The 23,322-nt window shown below is 37.3% G+C and overlaps 2 protein-coding genes across 3 annotated transcripts in view; both read right to left on the reverse strand.

Annotated features, from left to right (window-relative positions):
- Window positions 1–654: 654 nt before the first annotated feature.
- Window positions 655–15,979, reverse strand: castor2 (cytosolic arginine sensor for mTORC1 subunit 2). The gene is made up of 9 exons (XM_086099073.1): window positions 15,616–15,979; window positions 10,366–10,436; window positions 9,624–9,817; window positions 7,049–7,181; window positions 6,836–6,959; window positions 4,996–5,106; window positions 4,833–4,915; window positions 4,655–4,749; window positions 655–4,578 (listed from the first exon to the last, which is right to left on the reverse strand). The coding sequence occupies exons 1-9, from the start codon at window positions 15,726–15,728 to the stop codon at window positions 4,516–4,518; spliced, it is 987 nt and encodes a 328-aa protein (XP_085955199.1). The 5' UTR covers window positions 15,729–15,979; the 3' UTR covers window positions 655–4,515.
- A 1,672-nt stretch (window positions 15,980–17,651) lies between these two features.
- doc2b (double C2-like domains, beta) overlaps window positions 17,652–23,322 on the reverse strand; it is a 71,180-nt gene continuing 65,509 nt past the window's right edge. For both annotated transcript variants that reach the window (XM_086099057.1, XM_086099059.1), the window contains 2 exons: window positions 21,712–21,808; window positions 17,652–21,640 (listed from right to left, as the gene is read on the reverse strand). In XM_086099057.1, coding sequence (XP_085955183.1) covers window positions 21,507–21,640; window positions 21,712–21,808 — 231 coding nt within the window. In that variant the 3' untranslated portion in view covers window positions 17,652–21,506. The remainder of the gene's footprint in view (window positions 21,641–21,711; window positions 21,809–23,322) is intronic.

The following is a 23,322-nucleotide window of genomic DNA, read 5'->3' on the forward strand; positions in this document are numbered from 1 at the left end:
ACTTTTCATTCAGTCATTTGTTTTAGCTTACCACTAGGAGTAAATACATTTTAGGATCAAGGAGTTTGTAGCCTACTTACAATCGCAATCAATTTGGCAAGATCTCGCAATTAGTTGTATTTTATTTTCGTCGTAGAGGAAGAACATAACATGAAAACTTCACAGAGAAATCAATGTATTCATGTTTGGCTGGCTTAGTGAGTGTCAACGTAAGATGGCCGCCGGTGGCTTCATGTCTTCCAATGGTGAGGAAGCGGCATTGTTAGTCCATTCATATACAAGTCTGTGAAAGCCAGCTAAACCAGCTGCTCTCCACAGGATCGGACCCTTTGGCTCCCCCACCCTGCAGCGCAGTGCCACAGTGGGCTGATCGTTCAGTTACGGACTCGAACAATGACCTCAAGTGTGTTTTTGCAAAATGTAGCTTAAGATGGTTTCTCTGCAAGATAAGGCCAAAGTCATTACAATGTGCTAAACAGCCGCTACTTGCCATAGATTTCTGCAACTATATTTCAGCCTTCATGACCAATTTTCTTCTTGTCTTTTCATCAATTTTTTTGGGGGGGTGGGATGCTTTGTTACTTCACTACTTTTGTTTGCTTTGGTATTTATTTTATTTTTTTAAATGAAAATAAAATACATATCAGATGAGGCTGCAGTGTCACCAGTTTATTGATTAAAGTATACATTGGGAACAGATCAAAGTGAGGACAATAAAATTAACACTAAGTCACAAATAAAAAAAAAGAACTTTTTAATTCTTCCACACGCACAAAAGGCTCCAAATCAAAAGAAAATTGCATTGAAATGGAATCAGTAGAAATGATCTCTGAGTTTTAACACTGACAAAAAAAATATGTTATCGACTACTCTGGTCTGAAAGGTGAAGAAACTAACAGCAATAACAACAACAAGAAAACAAATACATTTTTATTATCAGCAAATGTTTAAGACCAATAGTCATCTCCTGTTTTTACTCATCAGTTCAGCAGGCCTGTTTTTGGGCTGGGGTGGGGATCGGGGGCAACCTGCATTAAAGTGCAGATGATTGGTCAAGGGATGTTTGGGGAGGAGGTGTTCCAAAGATTGGAAAATACACACTGAAGGTGACTCTCCTTCATGTGTTAGCTTATTATTACGTCGTCATTATTCTCGTCACAAAAGTGGCTCAGTAATACATTACGGAAAAAGGAAAAAGAAAAACGCCAACACTGGGAGCAACGACAACGTCACTGCTAATGCAAACACCTTTTCTGGATTCTTGGCGGGGAGAGGAAAAAAATGGAAAAAAGAGTGAAAGTACTGTAACGATTTTCGGCGAGTTAAGCAGACAGGCTAATAATTTGGCGATAACATAAAATACGGTAAATACATTTGAAATTTGAAGGCGCTAGTAGGTAAAGCTAGGTTAATTTATTGCAAAGCAGACAAGATTATTTTCATTGTGCAAGAAAATAAGCGTGAGTTAAGCTCGGCTAATTGTGTATTGGTCCTCACTAGTTTGTAGCAGCTTCAGCCCGTTTTGTGGGTTAAGCTAAGCTAATCGTTTCTTGGTTTTAACTTTGTTTCATCATTCATTTAGTTAAATCATGGTTGGCAAAATTAGCACATTGATGATCAAAAATGCTTTAAAAAAAAAAAGCTAACGAGTGATTATCTTTCCAATGAAATCATTTAAAGTTTTGAGGTGCTACTAATTAAAGCTAGGCTGACTTTTCGCATTAAGCGACCATCAATTTAACGACCAAATTCTAGTGAGGGTAATTTAATTAAGACATTTTTTTGTATTTTAAGTGAGATAATCCAAGCTAATCATTTCTCCCTATTTCGCACAATTTTTGTAAGAAAATAAGTGCAAATGACTTATGACATTTCAGACTTGTTAAATCCTTACAGGCATAATTTGGGGGTTGCTTATCAAAATAAAAAATGTATAAAATAAAATAAACAATCGAATATTTTTCATAGAAATTGTGAACAATTTGGAGGCGCCATTTTCTAAAGCTAGGTGTTAGAAATTAATTAATTAATTATCTTTGCATTAAGCAAATATAATCATTTTTGTGCAATAGTGAGAAAATAAGCGCAAGCTACTTGTTAATTGGTTCTGGCCTCGTATTTTAACGGGGAATTCAATTTTGTTTGTGCAACTCCAGAAAGTGAGCGCAACACAACATCTTCAGTAACTACAGCTTGTTCCTTGAATTAAGATAAATTGATTGTTTATTGGTCCTAGGAGATTTTCCCCCCAATCAATTATAGACTTGCTAAATGATTGTACATCATATTTTGGAGTAGGGTTATAAAACAAAAACCTAACTATAGATGATATTTTCGTTAAAATTACTAAAAGGTGGGCTTTTTTTCTTTTTCGTTTTTAGGTCATACAAAGCCAATTCATTTGTAAAGGTGAATTTTTTGTGTGTGTGTTTAAACAAAGAGAAAATTTGACAATTGTTGTATGACATAGCAGCCTATGCCAGCTTCATATTTTAAGATAAGCACATTGTCTGCTAGTCTTGGGTGAATTAAATTTTTGCAAGACAATAAGAAACATTTTCAACATTTCAGGTTAGCACAATAGTGGTTGGCTAAATTTGTGGAATTTTTTTTTTGGAATATATATTTTTTTATTTGATTAACATTTACATCTAAATCATTAAATATTTGTCAATACCACTAGCCAAAGCTAGGTAAAGCCAGTCAACTGTTAATGGGTTCAATTCCATTTTCTTTGGCGAAACATCTGGCTTGCAAAAAAAGGGCGTAATTTACATGTGAAAATTTTAGTTTCATTGGTTAAGCTACGCTAATTGTTTCATGGTCCTAGCTTCGTATTTAAGTGTGAATTCCATTTTATATTTATTGGATTAAAAAAAAAAAAAGTTTGGCAACGGACTTTAATAAAAAACAAAATCTAGTTATTACTCATCGAGTCAAACGTCATCATCGCTAGTAACCAAAACCAGGGCAGCCTTTTGGGTTACATCAAGTTTCTTAATCAGAGTTTCGTATTTATACGCACATTTCAAATTCCCAATAACAAAGAACATAAGCCTAATTTGCTTATTTCTAATCATGAGCTTTTTCATGTCATTTGACAAATTCTGCAAACTTATTTATCCGTCGCAAAAAAAGAAAAAATTGGTCAGAAAGGCTAACGTTTTTTGTTAAACGGCAAAAACGATATACAGTAGAATCATGTTAACACTCAAATCAAACTTAGTTACTGAGTTAAGCTAAACTACTGGGAAGAAAATAAAATAAGTTCAACTTCGTTATGTCATTTTACACTTTGATGTATGAAACCTAAATTGTAGTGAGAATTCGGTCTTGAGGAAAACAATGTAAGCACATACAGTGAATAAAAGTATAATTTAGCTAAAAAGAAATTAAACTTTTTTACTTTCCGAATTCTTGTACAATACTTGAGAGCTAACCAGTGACTACGACGACAGCTATATGAAGTGAAAAGGCAAGAGTCCGAAACATTCAGTCGGTACAAAATTCAATGTCAAGTTAGCATCGTCTGATAGGAGAAAAACAACAACAACACATATCTGACAAACTACGCTGCTAATATTCTGTATTGTAACGTTATGAGCGGGAAAATAAGTTACGTTTTTCCTTCGCTATCAAGTAGTCAAACTATCAATGCTACATATCCTCTGTCGATAGCAGATGGACTGAATGAAGTCAAAATCCTCCGAGCGGTGGGAGGGAAGCGACGGTTGCTCGCAGTGTGAGCGCTTCGACAAAAAAAGAAAAATGGAAATAAAAAACAAAGAATCCTTGTCGAGATGGATCAACAATTTCACGTTAACGGCGGCGAACGCAGCGCGGCCTTAGATTGCACAACGAAAGGCATCATCACTTTAGGCATTCAAATAAAAAGGAAAACAAAAACATCTTGGCACTGATAAAAACAATTGAGGAGAAAACATTGAAAACGAAGGAGAAAAATCAACACGAGAAAAAATAAAAATATCAAAAAATTGATAAATTAACAAAAGAAATAACTAGAAAAAATGAATACAAAAAATGGAAAAAACCCCAACAACAAAAACTAAAATATGCGAAAAAAGGAAAATTAACGCCCCAGAAAATGTTGAGGTATAAAAAAAGAACCAAAAAGAAACTGTGAAAAAATTAATGAAAAAAAAAGTGAAAAAAATAAGACAAAAACATAATAAGCAATAGAAAAAAAAAACTGCAAAAAGCTTGTTGTAGTAATTCTTCCACGAGTACATTCATCATCCTTCCACTAGAGGGGATTTTGTAACTAACAGTAGGTGCATGTGAAGGGGTGAAGCAGCAACAACTACCAGGGTGGGCCCAGCAGGGGGGGCTGTGCCCTCAGTTGGCATCAAAAAGGAACAATGGAAGGGGACTACGGAAAAATGGCTGAGCGACAAAATCCCCTTTGCACCTCACTCCAAGCTGATCCGCAGTAGTCTGCTAATTAACTCCTGACAGTTTTTAGAAACGCTAAAACTTTTTTTGCGCCCATCCTCGCTACGCCAGATTGCTCTCGGTCCTTAGCGCTCCGATCACGCTCTGGATGTTTTCCTCAGGAACCTGCAGAAGATGCCAAACTTGTTTTGTAAGCATTAACTTTATCCCTCAAAAGACGTGCTAGGATAGGCTAGCTCACCAGGGCGTGGTCAAACTTAAAGGTGCTAATGTAGTACGCTGGAATGTCAGCGGTCGCCAGGGGTTCCGATATTTGAGCCACAATGCCGCATTCGTCTGATAAAAAAATTAAATAAAAAACACCCCACCCATAATTACCAGTTCGGAAGCGCTAGCTCAAGAGAAGCTAACAAACTCACCAAATCCTAAAGGTTGTCCGCCGATTCGGACCATTTTCCAAAGCTCGCCAGAAGCGCTGGTGAACAGGACGTTGTTTGGGAACCTGTGGAAGAAGTTGGAGCAATTTAGCCAGCTTTGAGCTAATCCGAGCTAACTAGCCATTGCTGTTGCTTTCCCGCTAACCTTTGCGTCGTCTGTTCATCCATGACCAGCGAAATGTAACCTTCGATTAGAGAGAACGAGAAGAATCGAATGTGGCTGGCATCCTCGCCGCATGTGCCCGATTCTTTTGACCTGGAGACGCAACAAAAACCAAACAAGCCAAGTTTCAAACCTAAGGCAACCCCAAAGCTAACCAACGCCAACTACTAAAGCTTCAAACTAGTGGTGTCAAAATGAGTGCGTTAATTTTGAGTTAATTTAAAGTTAATTTAACGCCACTCATTTTTTTTAAATTACTTGGAAAGCCTATACTGGGGGGATTCCAGTCGCAACGTAGCAGATACGTCCACGTCAAAATTAATTTAAGTAATAAATGTAATAATAATGCATATATTTGTGGAGAGTGGGGTCACATTGTATTTTACAATTTAAAAAATTTGCAGAATTTCACAATTTACTTCATGTCAACAATTAGAGAGCTCTTGATGTGAAAACAAAAATGCCCTGAGCTGTTACCAATGTCTTACAAATGCAATAATGCCATCTAATGGCAGAAAAATGACCTTAACACAAATCAATATAACACGTTTTTTTTAATCTTTTTAATTTTAACTCAATTTGATGAATTATTGTGAAATTACTGTCTCAATGACTAAAAGATACAGTGATATTTCTATTAGTTTAACATTTTTTTCCACTTTTATGTTAAGAGTATGAAACTTAGAAAAACAATTTAGAACAGATACAATTTGTGATTAATCGCGAGTTAACTATTCAAGTCATGCGATTAATTACACTTTTTTTTTTTAATCACCTGACACCCCTACTTTAAACCTTTAAGTGCTGTCACTAACGACTTTTGTAAAGAATGGAGCCTCCTATCGATTATTCCATCGACTAATCGATTAACAAACCCCGCCCCCCTCAAAAAAATGAATTTGTAATTATTATTTATTAACTCCACTAAGGTTGAACCTGAGTTGAATTTAGTGGATATAAATACTCATTGTTCCTTATCTTCTGTACACATATGCACATATTACACAAACATCAACAAAATTAGCCTATGCTAACTCCTTTGTGTCTGTTAAGAGCATTGTGGCCAATTGGGTCCATTGGGCTCGTTTATGGACTATATGCCACGGAGGAGGCGGGACTTCCGACTCTTCACTCATCAACTTTGTTTCCGTTTCCAATTTGCGACGTGTGGGCCGCGTCCCAGTACTTGCGCTTCCGCCTTTGTGCCCCTCGGTTGCGCGTTCCCGTCGACGGGTGCGAGGCTGCGAGTGTGTAGTGTCTGTCTCGGTGTCCGAAGCATTTCAGATAGCCGAGACGCCCTCCCGCTGATTGGAGTCTCTTGGGAGGAGTGAGTTTTGTTTAACATGGTAGATACCGCAGTGTCTCAGTTGCTGATGCACGTCGGGCCACCCGCCATCTTACGTGTGTCGGCGCCAATAAATTAATTAGAACTCTTTTATTTTAGTGATTTTGACGCAGATTGTTTAGAGAATTTTCTCCATTTTCAGTCTAAAGAGAGCACAAACTCTAGGAAACATCTTAATAGTAGTGTTTTGGTGATAGTCGGTTGGAGTCCATCAGCAATAAGTGTCCATGCGGAAACACGAAATACTGGTTCCGGCAACTTCCAGGAGCCGCAAATATGTTTTTTTTTAAATTGTTAAAATAGCTTTAACGCATGCATTTCCCCCCCAACCCTAAACCTTAACACTAGTCCTTAAACCCCTACCCATCCCCAAAACCGAAACGCCAACTGTAATCCAACCATACACCCTAAACCCAACCCCTAAAACAAAGTCTATAAACCTCCAAAGACCAAATTGAAACCTAAAGCCCAGCTTACCCTCCAGAGTAGAACATGACATCCATGAGCAGGGTGGCTACAGAGGGAAGCGTGTCTGGATCCAGGCTGGTCACGCAGAACATGTTACTGGGGCTGGACAGCGGGTGGATGATTGGACGCGGCACTGGGGGGCGGCGGCGGCGGCGGATGTCAACAGGGTTAGTAGGAACTAAACACAACAAATGTGACTAATCCTCCGCGTTCTTCACATACCGAGTTTGGGTTTGACGAAGCCATTGGTCACCCCCAGGTGGTGGGCGGCAACGGTTTCTCCGTTGACCACCCGCAGTAACGTGAACTCCGAAGACAGCGTGTGCATGACCATGGGGAGGTCTCGTTCTCGGACCTGAAGACAACACGGTTCAGTCAGTTTGAGGTTCGCACGCTCACTGATGTCTTCAACTGCACCGAGAACAACATGATTAGAGATACCGTGGGCTGGGGGAGGGGCTCATTTGCATGAAACAAACGTTTCAGAGAGTTTATTGTAAGACTTGATCTGCTGTGAATTTTAACAATCCAGTAATCGGGACCAGATGTCAAGATGCAGCAGTGTCCAGACAGGAAAGCTACAAATGTACAATACCTAGAATTCCAGCAGCGAGCTCCTGAGCTGCTTTTACGTAACAGATTGTCAACACTGACACCATTTTTTTTGTTTTGTTGAAGCAGAGCAGCTCAGCAGAATTTGTTTTTTTAACACCCGACAGTGAGGCAATCCAAAGACCCCCGCCGTGCCTTTGCTAAGAGAGGATTTCTTCATAAAGCCACGTTGCGGGTTCCGGGCAACACCATCATCGCATACGTTTGTAACCCAACGAAGAGCGGTTGTGAACTGCGTCTGGAAAACATGACCTTGAGGACTGACTCTCCACTGAACTGCAATCTCCACAATTTCAGTGATTTAAGGCCCCTTAACCAGAAACACAAGCAATGTAAGATATTCCCTTCAAAATTTTTCTGTTATGGATCAGTTTCAAGCCGGTTGGCCGGAAAAGTGGTCGAGTTCAGATGGAGCACTTCAGTACCCTTTATGAGTTGGATTTATGACCATGAAACCATGGAGGCATTGAGACCAAGACTTTGCTAAGAGAGGATTTGTTCCTGTACCAAAGTTAAATGGCCACAGAACCAGAAAAGGGGCACTGATACACAAACAGTATGAACAAGACCAATAGCTCCCCAAAGTGGTTTCAAGACCAGACTCAAAACCAAGACCTGGCTAGATTTGCGCGAAAACATGCCTTCACACTGTAGTAAGCACTACAGTTCCACTGGATTATTCTACATTATATTTTAGATTACATGATACAATTTTTTTTTTGCTGTCACTATTGAATATTTTTAGAATCGATTAATAGTCTAATTGGATTCATTTTAATTTTGCATTAAAGTGTATTTAAAAAACAAAACATTTTTCCTCTAATTATTTTGATTTGGATTATTTTGCTTATTAACTCATTCACTTGCAGCCATTTTCACTGAAGCAACCCCCTTCGCTCCCGGCTGTTTTACTGGATTTTGACTGATTTTACAAGGCCCACAGAATATTTTGTTCTATTGCTATAAAAACATGGAACCTAACAAAAGAAAGATTAGTCTGTTCATCAGGATATATCTCAATCTGTTTTCGTTTTGCAGCAATTAGCATTAGAGTATAGCTAAGTTTCATCAATATTCACCAATTTGTTGAAAACACTGGCAAAAATAGCTTTTTGCAACATGGCCCTGGTTGATCTCTTATACTCCGCTGCCACCTGCTGGCTGTTTTTGTAATAACTACCAGTGTTATTCCGATACCTGTAACGGCAGAGGCCTCGATACTGTATAAAAACAGTGGTATCGGCATCGGCAAGTACTAACAAGTAACATGGCGGTACTCTTATTTCCAACGCTAATATAGGACTTTGGATGCAGCATCTTTTGTTTTACTTGTGCACAACATTCACTGATGTGTGATGTGTTTACTGCATGCCAAGCTAGAATATCCTATTGGCCCTTGAATGTTCTGAACTAATGGCAGGGCAGCTTTTTCATGTTGAAAAAAACAACAACCCAGGTATCGGAACGGTATCGGCCGATACGGCAAAACTGGGTATCGGAATTAATATCGGGGGCCAAAAAACGGTATCGGAACAACACTAATAACTATCATTGCTTCAAGCATTCGCTTCAGTTCACAGGCTGCATCAAAGCCTTCTGTATGCTCTAGCATAAAAAAATATATATATAAATACGTCTTTGGGAGCATGGTCATATTTTAAATAGAACGTATTTATATGTTTTTGGGAGCAAATTAGTTAACCAGTGATTGGTGTTTATTTCGTACTTCATATTCGTACAGTGATTAAAAAAAAAAAAAGAGATTGATTTGATGTTGAACTATGTTACTGGTTTGGTCATTGTTTTCCAAAGTAAAAACAGATGTTTACAAATGTCTTATTTTGATTAAACACAGAAGATAATCAGTCTTCTTTCATGAAGGACTACAGAAATCGGTGAACAACTACTGTTAGTATGCTGAAATCAGAGGATTTGGACAATTTTACTTTCAAAAAAAAAAATATAGCTCCAAACGATGACTCGATTATTAATATAGTTGACGATTAATTAGATAATCGATTACCTGTCAATTTATCGATTAATTTTGACAGCTCTACTATTTTTAAAGTTATCTATTAAGAGCCAACCTTGAATTTTGGAAAAGTCCTGGTTTATTCTCATTTAGTCTCAAATTCAACTTTGAAAAATCCCAGGATTCTGCAACCTCCCATGTGTCGCCACTCACCAGGATGAAGTCAGTCTGATACGTGGACAGCATGAAAACGGAGATGTTGTGGTCAGCCAAGGGCGCAATGACAGATTTGGCGATCTTGGTGACGCCAATGGGCTGCGAGTTGGAAGCGTTTCCGCCGCCCGACACCACGTTGAGCGCCAGCCATGTGGCCTCGGCGACGCTGATGTGCTCCGACTCTGGCAGCTCTGCGGGAGGGAAAGACAATAAAGACCATGTGGTATTCCTGGGAACGCAATAAGCACCTAACACACACAAAAACGGCAAAATTATGATTTTTTTTTTTTTATATGGACTTAGTATATTGTAGATATTGACATAACAGTCGAAAAGATATTCATTTTGTTCTGAAAAAAAAGAAGAAGAAAGATTCACGCAGAGATATGCGATACATCACAACCATGTCAGACTTGGAGTTTGTGTTTTAAATAAATGTTTGCAATTTATTTAGCAGATCCCCTAATTTGAGAACCACTGGTCTAAACGACAACAGATCATGCTTATCAAGCTCTCGCTCTCCCACCCACCCCACATCTCTGGTCTCCGGGGTAACGGCGGAGATTTGCTCAGGTGTGTGACCACGCGGATTCACTCACTGAATAGCGAGTGGCCCGCCACCATTAGCGACAAAGTGTGCTCAAACACTGGCCGCCCAAACAGACGTCGTAACCCCCCCCGTTACACAACACGGTCGTTGATGATGTCACCGTTGCCGCGGCGACTCGCCGAGGCTCACCCTTAAAGCCCTCCTCGTCCACGATGATGGTGTAGTCCTCCGGCGTCTCCGTCAGGCTGAAGAACTTGCACCTGCGCGGGGGGAGATGATGACAGGTCAACCAAGGGTTTACGACTAACCATTAGTAGAATGTTAGCATTTTGTTCCCTATCCTTGACATCTATACACTCCATCTACGAATACACTCTTTGTCCTCACTAGCAGTAGTAAGGCCTTTCAGCGCACTAGTCGAAAGCCTGTCTCACTAGGAATATTTTTCTACTACTAGTGTCTGTGGAAACCTGTTTGAGTAGTTCTTCAATATCCTTGATAACAAGGTTGAGGTTCATGTATGCTCTTTGTCCTCACTACTAAGACAATACCATAAGCTAATTGAAGGACTCGGGTGCAATAGTTTTACTAGTGTGGCAAAACTGCGCACTAGTTGAAATCTGCAAGCTACTTGTACTATGTAAAATGTCACCAGTAGTACCCATAGCATGCCGTTTTTGCCTCACTAACATCATACTAGTATGCTAGTATTGCCCAAGTTAAGTATTTACTTTAAAATGCATAAATACTAAGGGTGTGCCCAAAAAAATTTTTCTCATAAGAATCGCGATTTAGTATCATTCAGAATCAATTTTAAAAGTCCCAAAATCGATTTTACTTAAATTATTTTATACCGTCTTTCCTTTGTTTTGTGTGCCTTTATTGGGACATGTTGTACCCAATTTGGCCACTTAGGGGCAGTGTGGTTCCACACGGTCTGATACACTGTTAAGTTGTAGCCACATTAGAGTGGAAGGAAAAAGTCACGATCAAGTTATTCAATTTTTTTTTCCAGCGTGGAGCCGTTCTTTTTAGTGATAAAAGTGCCGCGAGTAGAGCACTAATTAGCATTAGCAAGTCAGACTGGAGTAGATCATTACGATTCTTTGAACATCTATAAATTGAAGCAAAAATCATTGTCAATCAAATCATTTTGAATAAAAAATTGCTCATAATCGGAAATCGATTCTGAATCGACTTGCACACCCAAAAATCGGAATCTAATCGAATCGTGAGACATTCAAAGATTCCCACCCCTAATAAATACAATTACCCACACTTACAAGAATTTGTGAGTTTTCTATCATGTTACGGCAACCCAAAAAGCCAATTTTTTGTGGGCTCACTTGTCCAACAATGTGGTACTACGCTGACGATGCGCAACATTTAACTTGAAATATTTTGCCTTTTTTATTTTCGAATTTTTTCATACAATTACACATTGAAAAAGTAATATTTTTGTTGTAATAGTTACACTAAATTATGGGGGGGGGGGGAGACATAGTGCTGTCAAAGTTAAAGTTAAAGCGTTAACGCAATCACATAAACACAAACATTATCGCATTAATCGTGTGTTAATGCAGATTACACTATTAATTCTGACTGCAGGCAATTGTTTTTCCATTTTAAATTATGCAAGTAAATACCTGATAAAAAAAGGAGGATGAGCATGTGCAGTGGATCAAAAAATGTTGAAGACGTGCTCATAACATTAAAATGTCGAAAGAATTAACACATAACAGGTGCTCGTCAAATTTGGCGGGCAGAAATTGTTGACAAAAAAATATTTTTTAATTAGGAGATTAATCGTGACTAATCAAAATTCTAAGATTTGAATAATCTGATTTATTAAATGTAATCGTTTGACAGCTAAAAAAAGAGACTATATTCTCATAAAATTGCAATTTTCTCGAAAAAAAATCTGATTTAGCTCTTGCAATATAATTTTTTTTTTTGCATTTTTTCCTCATGCAATCTCGCGTTTAAAAAAAAAAAGGTTTTCCCCCTATAAACGGTAAACTTTTTCAAGATAAAAAAGACAAGTAATTTGAAAAAAATATGACCTAGCTCTTGCTATTTAAACTTTTTTTTGTGCCTTTTTCCCCCACACAGTCTCCTATTATTTTGTTTTTTCCCCCTAGAAAAGTTTAACTTTTTCAGGATTAGAAAAGACAAGTAATCTGATATGTTTTTGATTTAGCTCTTGCAATTTAATTTTTTTTTTGCATTTTTCCCCCACGCAGTCTCATATTCAAAAAAAAAATGTTTCCCTATAAAAGTTAAACTTTTTAAGGATTTAAAAAAAGTAATTTGAAAAAAAATCAGACTAAAATTATAATTTTTTTAGTAAAACCTTACAACTTTTTCCCCTTCTTTGTAGTCTGCGGAACTGATTGCTAAATCTTTATTATTATTACCATGTCTGACCTATTGCGTGGAAATGCATATAAAACAAACACCAACCCCGTTTTCAAACTGCAAAAAGGGGCCATTAGAATTATTAATCGAGCAAAATATACAGAACCAACACAGTCACAATTTATTAAAACAAATGCATTTATTAAAATAAATTTACGACTTAGTCGAGTTTAAAATAGCACAAATAATGTACAAAGTACACAACAATCTACTCTGCCCCTCAGTACTCAGAAGCTGTTTGAAATTAGAGAGTCCTTATAACATAAAGGGTACAAGTGTCTACAATTTTTTTTTTTAAATAAGAACAAATATTAAGCAAAGATATGTTTTTGTAAAAGGTGTTAATTTGTGAAATAATTTTGGAACTAACCTGAAAAGATGTAAGTCACTTGCTGAATTTAAAAAATTGTTTAAAAGCAAAGTAAAAAAAAAAAAGACTTATATCAGACATGAGCTGTTAAAATTGCATACATTTTTTTTTGTTTTTAAAGATGTATCAGTATGAGTGTAATGAAAATTGTATATGCGAGTAACTATGAGGATATGATTCATAAATGTATTATGGTATATGCCTATGAATTTAATGTACATATGTCGCTGGCAAATGTACGCATGTCAAATTGCACTTGTATACATTTTTCTTTTATTGAAATACATTAACCTATTATTGTATCAATAATGTAATAAGTTAAAACATACAACGGTGTTTTGAACAAATTGGGGAGCCAACAGTTTTTGTTTGACTATTGCGGGTGTGTCTTCCGCCAAGGTCACGTAACCAATAAAAGCATCACGTGGGCCCACGCGGCAGGCCAGCGACGACACAAATTTGTCCAAACATGACATTCGCAGAAATATCTAAATGGCCGGCAGGCGAACACAAGTCATGTTTTCCTTTGAAGCGTTAAAAAGGAGCAAGAGCGCGTCGTTATTTCCTTATGTCCGAATGAGCGTTGATGCCATCTCAAATTGTTATTGCCTCTCCGATGGTGCCGTTCGGTTCCCGTTAACGAGCTAATTGAACCTCGGCATTAGTGGAATTCGCAGGGCATGTAAGGAACTTCACAAGGACTCTTTCACGGAGTCTTGTTGTTGTTGTTGTTGCCGCTGAACTCTGAGTGACTGGGGAACATTAATTACATCAAATATTTGTGGAGGAAGGGGGGGCCAGAAGGCCTAGGGGGCATTTTAAGATCACGTCCACAGAGGCAGGACAATGATTGTTCTTAAAAAAGTTAACCATTTAGCATTTTACTGCTTCACTGCTTTTTTTTACAACATTAAAAACCCGATTGTTAAACAAAGACAATAAAATGCTAACAGCTAATGTTAACAGCTGGGTAGTTAAATTCTACACACGTCAGCTCGAGAATAATAAAAAATAAAAAATAAAACTCCGCCCAAGTTTAATCATTATTAGAACAGCATTTTAGATAAATAGATAAAAAGTCACAATCTTACAAGAATTAAGTCCTTTAATTGTTTTTTTTTTTTAATGTGTGGGAATTATTTTTCAAGAAAAGTTTAAATACTAACAGAATGAATTGATTATTTTCCCTGAGAAAAAAAAGTTGCAATGAGGTGGTTTTATCTAAAAATATATATTTTTAAATTGTATGAAAATTCAAAAATCTAAATGATACGAGATTATCAAACCAACATGGCTAGTTCTTAACATGAGACGTGTATGGCAAGATGGAACGAGCTACTGTTTAAACGTAAAAATTAATTTGTTCGCTTTACAGCATAATTTCCCAAGCTACTTTTAGCCCTATAAAACCTGACCCATGAAATACATAAGACAACATTTAGATTATTTGTAAATAGAGTATTTATTGGTCCTTTTGAACAAACAAAAACGTTTTTTTTTTTTTAAATCAACTTCCACATATGACTTTTGATTTGTGTCATATTTGACACATCCGGTCACAATGCTTTAAATTTGTATATTTATGACGGTCAAAAATACAATAATAAACAGACATATCAAACATATTCGTATTTCCAAAAATCTGAAATAACATTTCCCACTATTAAGTATATAGGTGTCTCTCCTTTCTCAATTGGGGCGACGTTGCAAGGTCACTGGAAAAGCAATCAGCTGGGTGACACTCCCCTCTAATGGATTATCTGTGCAATGCATGTGTCGGATCATATACGTCAGGGTTTTAATGGCAAAAATATATATTATACTCATCAGTCATCAAATAGAGGTCTCAATATGTCTTGTATTTAATATGATACGTTTGGCTTTATAGGGTTAACTTACTTCTACTAAATCAATGAAAAATACCAATGAGTTTGAGATGTATTTATTTTTTATGTTCAAATATGATTTGGTCAATTAGGCTAACAAATGTTAACTTTTGTACTTTTACTTGAATTTTATTTTTATTTTTTTAACTTAAGTGCAGGGGCTGACGCCTCTGACATGGGAACAAGAGACAATTTCTACTTCCCAGTTGTTCCTATGGGGAAAATCAAAACGTGTCATGAATGAATCATTTCAGACCAAAGATGTGTTTGGGAAAAGCTTTGGCGAGCTCACATGGTGAGTTTAGAGGAACTTAACCTGCTTAAGGCTCACATTAATCACAGCCTGGCGACAAAAACAAGTGCTAAGGCCTCCTCTCGCACGACGAGCATCTCTTCGCCGAGCCCCAACGCCGGTCCGTGAACGCCACGCAATAGCAATAATGCCACTTTTGACGCTTTAATAACGGAGTTTTGACGAGAACGCGTCCAGTAAAAGACACTCATAGAAGTCGAAACACACGCCGGGATGGCGCCGATTCAGCTAAGGGTGGCACAGATCTAGTAAAGGCCCCGGAAAAGCGGAGCGAGAATGAGCAAACGTACAGGCACAAAAAACACATTTAAACAGCATTATGATGCCTTCAAGGCGCCTCGGTAAACTAGCAAGACACATTGAAAAATTACGGACATTTGAAGCTAGTTGCCTTTAAAGTCCAACACTAACGAGCCGGTTTTGCAGTGTGAAAGCGAGAAGAATGAACATACCTGGTTTTAGAGGCCAGGAAGGCGAGTTTGATTAATCCGTGAGTGCAAATCTGAATGCCTTCCTTCTCTATACTGGCCACTTTCAAGCTGTGCTCTAAAATGTGAAGCTCCATCTTTTACGTCTTCTCATTGGAAAGGGGGGCGGCTACGAAAAACAAACTACAAAAAACAACTCTAGAAAGCTACGTACAAGCAAATAACAAGGGCATTAATAAATACATTGGCGCCCCAGCCTAAAGTCGTCTTAAATAGAGAAAGAGGAGAAGAAGAGGGGGAGAGAGAGGGAGAGAAAGAGAAGCAGAGAGGGAGGAAGAAGGCAAGAGGTAAAAAAAAAAAGGAAGGAAAAAAACGGACCTGCTTCAAGGTGAAGACGGAAACGATCGCACTTCCGATCGGAGGGTTTACAAAATAAAATGAGATGTCGTCATACGTAAAATAAATAAATAAAGGTACTTCACTCAGTATTTTGTTTGTTATAACTATTGAATATATTTCTGAACTAATTGTTTTAATTAAATATATTTTGAATCGTTTTCTAAATAAAATAAAACATCTAGATATATTTCTTAATTTAACATATTTAGAAAACTATAATAGCAATAGCTGAATATTTAACAATAGAAATAATCTTAAATGACGGTTATTGATTTTATTAATTCTTTTTTATTAAATAGTGATCTTAAATATATTTTCATAATAAAATTAATTAAAATATTTTATTCAATTCAAATATATGTCCTTACTATATTTTAATTAAATACAATGACCAAAATACATTCCACTAATAATATATGTTAGATCCTTTAATTAATAAATGAAATAAAGTTAAATCCAATTTTACATATATTTTTTTCAATTTATAAATTATTTAAAAATACATTTTTAAATGTATTTTGGTCATTTTTTGCAAGAATTAAAAAAAAGAAGATGCATATTCAATTCATAGTACACATTTTTAATGTATACATTTTGCTGTCAAAGTATATTTCATTTTATTATAATTCATTAATAAGAGAAATTTTAAAAATCTTAATTTCATATATATTTTAATTTTAAAAATATTCTGTAAATCAGTATTATTTTTCTTTCTTAAAAAAAAATTAGACTCAAAACATTTTTACCCAGGAAAATAAGTTTCAAATCAAATTCAAACTATATTATGTTCATATTAATGTCATGATTTCATACTAATATTTAATAATAATAATAATAATAATAATTCTTAAACAAATAACAGTACATTATGTTGAGAATTTTAAAAAACACACAAAAAACGTTTTTTATTTTGAAGCCAGGCCAGACAAAACGGAAGCTGCTGCCTTCCTGCTTCCGGCAACTTGTCGCAGGTCCTGAATGGCAGAGCGGCAGAGGCAGCGAGCAGCTCCCTGCCTCCTTGCTTGCCTGTCTGCCTGGTGCTCGTGTTTGCTCTCTGACTGGAATAGTCAGCAGCTGCTCTCAGCCAAACAAACAACCTGCCATTCAAACGGACAAGGGCGGGGCTTCAGCCAAGTAAGGGGGTTGATGAGAATGTTCTTCTTGAGTATTTTGTCAATTTTTTCGTCCGCCCGGGGTCACTGGTGTGCTTGTGGAAGGTTTCACGGTATTCTTGGAACTAAAAGGGGCCACAGCAGAACATTGACAATAAGGTGCAACAATCGACCCAGTGGAAGTGTCCTTTCTTACTATTTTGTAATCCAAGCAAGGCCCTTGGTGTGCAGGATTGCCTTTCACACCCCGGGTGAGCCCAAAAATGACAAAAAGCAGCACGTTTCCACAGGACTGATTGTTGCTCAGTTTTGTCACACTCACGGCCAGTTGCAACATCAAATCTGATTTGGTCTTTTCATCACGTCGCAAAATCAAAGTTGCCCCGGGCAGACTCATAAATGGCCAAAAAAATAACAACTGCACTTTTACACAGGGTCGATTGTTCGCCATTTCAACACCTGTTTGCTGTTACATGCATTTGGTTGCAATACGGAGCTCCACCACAGGAAGGTGCCAAATATCAGAGAAAAATACTGTTCAGTCCTTGGTGCAAACGGAACAGATCCACTTTAATTTGTTTTTGTTTTTTTGGTGTGATTAAAATATAATGTGACATAATGCATTGACATAACTCATACAAACATTCGACAAACCAACAAAATTCACATCAAAGTCACACACGGCAGCCAAACGGGTACAAAATGGAGTCCAGAAAAAGCATTGCCATCACTGGAGCAACAGTTTGAACAAATTTTTTTCTTTTTCTTTTTTTTTTTTGTGTAAATACAGAAAACAGTATCAAACATTAGGTCATCTCATGACAAAAACAGGAACACATGCATTTTTTTTTTCTTTTTCGGAATATTGAGCTTGCATACGAAGGCGGACGGTTTACAAAAATCACATCGTCGTGATGAGTCGGTAAATGTCGGTCAGGCTCACCGGAGGAGATTGGGATTGTTGGGATCACTATATAGTAGCAGGAAACACAAATATCAATAATAATCATAATCATATTAAACACCTTGTGAACTACAGTATAAGTAGGCTTCATGAAGGTTGAATAACGTAAAAAAACAAAAACACGGGAGTCAAACTGGGTTCATTCCAGCTGAATGGCATCAAATGATTTGATTTGAACGATAAATGATTTCAAATAGAACAAACAAAATGCATTATAATAAAATCTAATACATTAACATTTAAAATAAATCAAATGCAATACTTAAAATAAAAATCTAATATATAGCCTACGATTAATTAAAAATAAAAGATAAGCGGTTCAGATAATAGATGGATGGGTGGATAGTTAATTAAAACTGAAAAACTGACATGTAACTGGGGTAAATAAATGCAATTAAAAATAGAGTTCAATTAAAATACATTTAAAATTAATTATAAAATATAATTAGAATAAACTATGAAAATAAAAAAATATTTAAAATAATTGAAAGTAAAATAATTTACTACATTAATATAAATAATGACAAAAATTAATGCAATAAATACAATTGGACAAATAAAATAAATAATAATAATTCTAATTAAATAATATAACAAATAAAATAAAGTAAAAATAAGAAAATATTTAAAACAATCAAAAATAAAATAAAATGTATTCAATATACAACATATATTAAAAGAAAGAAAAAAAGACAAATTCAATATTTAAAAAAAAATTCTAATTCCAAATAAAATAACATTAAAGTAATAACAATATATACTACAATTAAATAACAAATAATAGATAATAAATTGAATCCCCTCCAAAAAATTGAACAAATAAAAATAAAGAATAATTAAATAATATAACAAATAAAAATAAGAACAAATAAATAAACAAATCCAAATAATAGAATAAAACAACCCCCCAAAAATTAAAATCAAGAAAAAAAGTACAAATTAAATATTAAAAACAAATTTAAATTTCAAATAAAATAACATTAAAATAATAACAAACTAATACAATTACATAACAAATAATAGATAATCAATTGAATCAGATTAAAAATATAAAAATAAATTTTTTGAAATAAAACAACATTCAAAATAAAATACAATTGAGTCCAAATAAAATACACGAAGCAGAAAAACATGCCAGGCGTTTGGCTGGTAGTCTTGCACATCTTTGCATTGCACTTTGTTGGCGGTCTGCGCACGGTGCACATTTATAAGGGCAGCGTCTGTGCTAAAAGGTCACATTGCAGACACGGACTCATAAATAAGCCACACCCCAAAAAACGCAACGTGCATCCCTGCCTCTACTCGCTACAAAATGGGAGTCCGGATTCAACGCGGGCCTCTTTTAACTTTTAGCTGTTGCTGGCGCGTCTCATGTGTGAAAAACAATCAAACCAAATCCTATGAGGGTATACGGGGCCTTGAAATCGCGACATCAACGAAGCACTGTGGTGCACATTCTCACACCACTTGGTGTGGGTTATACATTCTACTAAATTGCATCGTGCATCAGAGCCATAACAGAAGACCTGCCATTTCCCTGCCACAACAAAGCAGGAGAGGCTAAAATGCGGAAAAATGCCGTCTTCTATTGGCCGCGTGAGAGCCGACGGGCGAAGTCCCGCGTTTGATTCTACCTTGCAATGCGAGAAATGGCCAACTTTGCCCTCCAAGTCAGTCTTATTTATACAGAACAGCGACATGGGGGAAGGTGGAAAAAATGTGTGCTATTTATTACTATCTCCAAATACTGTACGGAAAATTTATAGTTTGACTTCATCCTGTGTTTCATCTTATTTATTCGGAACATGGACATTGAAAGTGGTGGATAAATACAAAGTTGTGTGAATGGGGCCACAGGCTCCATCTTGCGTCAATTACTGCATTTAAAAATGGAATATAGATATTTGCCTGACACTGAAAAAAGACGGCTTTTACAGGCACAGTTAAATATTACTGCTCTGATACTTACCCCTCAAAAAGGAAAATTGCCGCTATGCCTTCATTCACCTACTCCATGCTATATATGGAAGAGTGGCAGGGGGAAAAGACAAATAAATGCTGGCTTTGAAAGCAGTTGAAAAGGGACCATTATGGCTCTGATGCTCCGTCTGAAGGCGGAAAACTGCTGGGTCAACTTCGCCTCCCCTCACATTCAGTACTGTTAACATGGAAAAGAAAAAGTGGAGATGCCAAATGAATTTAAACGCTTCCTTTGCGGTGGAGGACAACATACGAGTAGAAATAAAAACGTAAAAGGTTTTTATGAGTTCTGAATTGGTATTCTTCTGCTCTTCTCTGCGGCTGTAAACAAGACATGCTTTTTGTTAGCATGTTAGCTTTTTGTTAAAGTTGCAGTTCCAAGCATGTCCATGTTGGGTGTTCAAACCATAAGTGGCGCTGATCTGGTACTACCACCAAAGCCAGAAAATTGGTAGTTTGACTTTGTCCACTGCTTTTTGCATCGTCATTAATATAGAATAGCGACACAGGAGAAAGGTAGGAAATTCATAAATTTTACACCCCCAGTCTCTTACAAATAGTCTCTATTACGGCTTTGATATTATTACCATGAGCCCGAAAATTGCTAGGTCAACTTTTGTCCCCCCCCACCCCAATCCGCATCGTGGTCGTTTCTACAGAACAACAACTTGGGAGGAAAGGCCAACATTTTTTAAACACCCCCAATCCCTACAAACAGCCTCTGTTACGGGCCTTGATACTACCTCCAGAGCCGGAAAATTGCCAGGTCAGCTTAGTGTCTGAAGAACAGTGACATGAAGATATCGCCATGAAGGAATTTTCAGTGTTAAAATGTCACACCCCATTTCCGCCATTGCGGAACTACCTTACACACAGATTGCGTATACTACCTCAGAAGGCGGAAAATTGACTATTTCACATCTGTGCCATTTATGCAGAAGAGAGCGAAAAAGGTGGAACATTCCAACTTTCTAAATTTGCTGGATAGCAACAATTGCTTAAATTCCACTTGATAATTTGCACCATTCCCTTACAAACATGCAGCGTCCTGACTCTGTTCCTGATGTGATACTCCCTCCGAAGCCGGAAAATTGCCGGGTCGACTTTGCCCCCCAATTCTGTGTCGTCGTTCTGTATAAACAACACTGCTACGGCTCGTGTACTACCTCCAACTGCAAAACCCTCATTCCGTGTCGGTGGCGTTTATACAGACATTGTTTTGACAGGCAGTGCAAAAAGGGCTCGCTACTGCAGCTTTATCTACCCCCTTGAGTCACTTTTGTACATGCAAACAAAAGGCTTTCCAGTTCCGGATACTTTGACTTGAGCCCTGTTGTGAGAGGAAAGGTACCCGGCACTTGATGCGACGAGGGTGAGCAGGAAGGAAAGGAAGGATGGATGCAGTCGTCGGGTAGATGGTGGGGTGTGGTCTGACGAGTCTGATGGCAAGATGAGGACATTCAGTCATTTAGCGAGCCGGGTAATTCGTTGGTCAGCGTGTGCCAGCGCTCGATTTTCTTGTCCTTGTTCTTGAGGCAGTCGAACCAGTGCTTGAGTCGCTCGCCGTTGGCGTTGATGCCGAGAGAGACGCCACCTGGATTCAGGGCCGAGGGTAAGTCATCGGGATCTTTGTATTTATGATGGACCAAAGTTTTCAAAACTCACCAATGAAATCGTTGGATTTCCCGAGGTCGTAGTCCCACACGGTCACCTCCAGGGTTTTCTTGGTGAGATCTGCGTACTTGATGTCGTAACAGAACTCCTACGTAAAAGCATGTCACTGGTTAGTAGGGCTGCGTATCGAATTCTAATTTCGATTCACAAGAGTTCAATTCGATTCAATTTCATTTTTTTCTTTTCTATTCCATTCCATTCACTTCACTTCTATACTATATTGATTAATTATGGAACATCAATTCTTCTTAAGGACATGATCAAAACTCCACAAACATTAAATTTCCCCCCAAAATTTGTGGAGGTAGTAACTGGTTAAATTATTTAGTTTATTAATGAAAGTAACACGTATTATAATCACTTACGTGTTACACAAAGATTGACTGCAAGGATGAGATGGAACTATTTTCATAACTGTAATATAATAATTGTAAATATAAACTTAGAATATTCTGATTTGTCTTAAAGTGCAATAAGTCAGGTCATCCATATTTGTAAGAAAATACTTATAAATTCACGTAAACAGTAAATTTCAAGAAAACAGTAAGATACAAAGAAAAAAAATCTTTAAAATTCAATTTTCTTATGAATTTATGGGAAAAAAGAATTATTAAAATAATCAATTCATGGTTTTATGAATCGATATTGGGCTCAAAAAAGAAAATCGATTCAATATTGATGATTCGATTTTTTAAACCCAGCCCTACTGGTTAGTCGGTACTTACCAACCCTAAAGACTTATCACCAGATCAAGAGGATCAGTTGAAGTACTCCATAAACTAATTATTCTATTTAAGTTACAGTAAGAGTTCAGGGTATCCCCCCACCTTTTGGGATAGGTCGGTGAGGGCAACTAATGAGAACTGAACCGTGGTCAGAGGTGGCAAATCCAGGTCCAGAAAGTAAAAACCCTGTCACAGTTTGGCTTTAGCCCCTGATGCTAGCTAGTTAGCTCCCTAGCAGCTAAACAAGCACCATGGTAGCTAGCTAGTTAGCACCTGGGGCTAAAGCCAAACTGTGACAGGGTTTTTAATTTCTGGACCTGGATTTGCCACCTCTGACCTTGGTACTCCAAAGGTGCAATTTCCACCAATTTACAAAGTGGGGGGTAATATTGTACTCCAAAACTAAACTATTTGTATCTTTTCCAGGGCCCAAAAAGTACCTGGTAAGTTCAGGAGTTGCAAAAGACAAGAATCACGTGTACCTCCCCAGTGAAGACCATTATACCATTTGAGGTACAGGAACTTTAAGTTGCGTAATTCAGGGGCGTCTTTGAGCTTTCCTAGGGCCCAAAAAAGTACCTGGTATATTTATGCATTGTAAAAGTCAAGCTTGCTACATTGCTTTAATATCAAAGCAGACTAAGATGTTTGTGTCGGAAGCAAAGGCCAGGAGGTGATGGCGGAATACGAGTGGGAAAAATGTCAAAGCAAATGTCAAGCCGCTGGCCTTTGAGTGGGTTTGGCCTAGAGAGAGGGGTTTGGGGTTTAAAGGATGGTGGTGGTGGTGGGGGTCCTACCTGCTCTACCTGCGCACCGCACCAATGTTGTTTTTGGAAAATCACAAATATTGTGAAACAAAGTAGGCAATATATTACAT

This window comes from Leptonotus elevatus, chromosome 16, assembly GCF_054856555.1.
Source record: "Leptonotus elevatus isolate MCC_2025b chromosome 16, RoL_Lele_1.0, whole genome shotgun sequence".
NCBI lineage: Eukaryota > Metazoa > Chordata > Actinopteri > Syngnathiformes > Syngnathidae > Leptonotus > Leptonotus elevatus.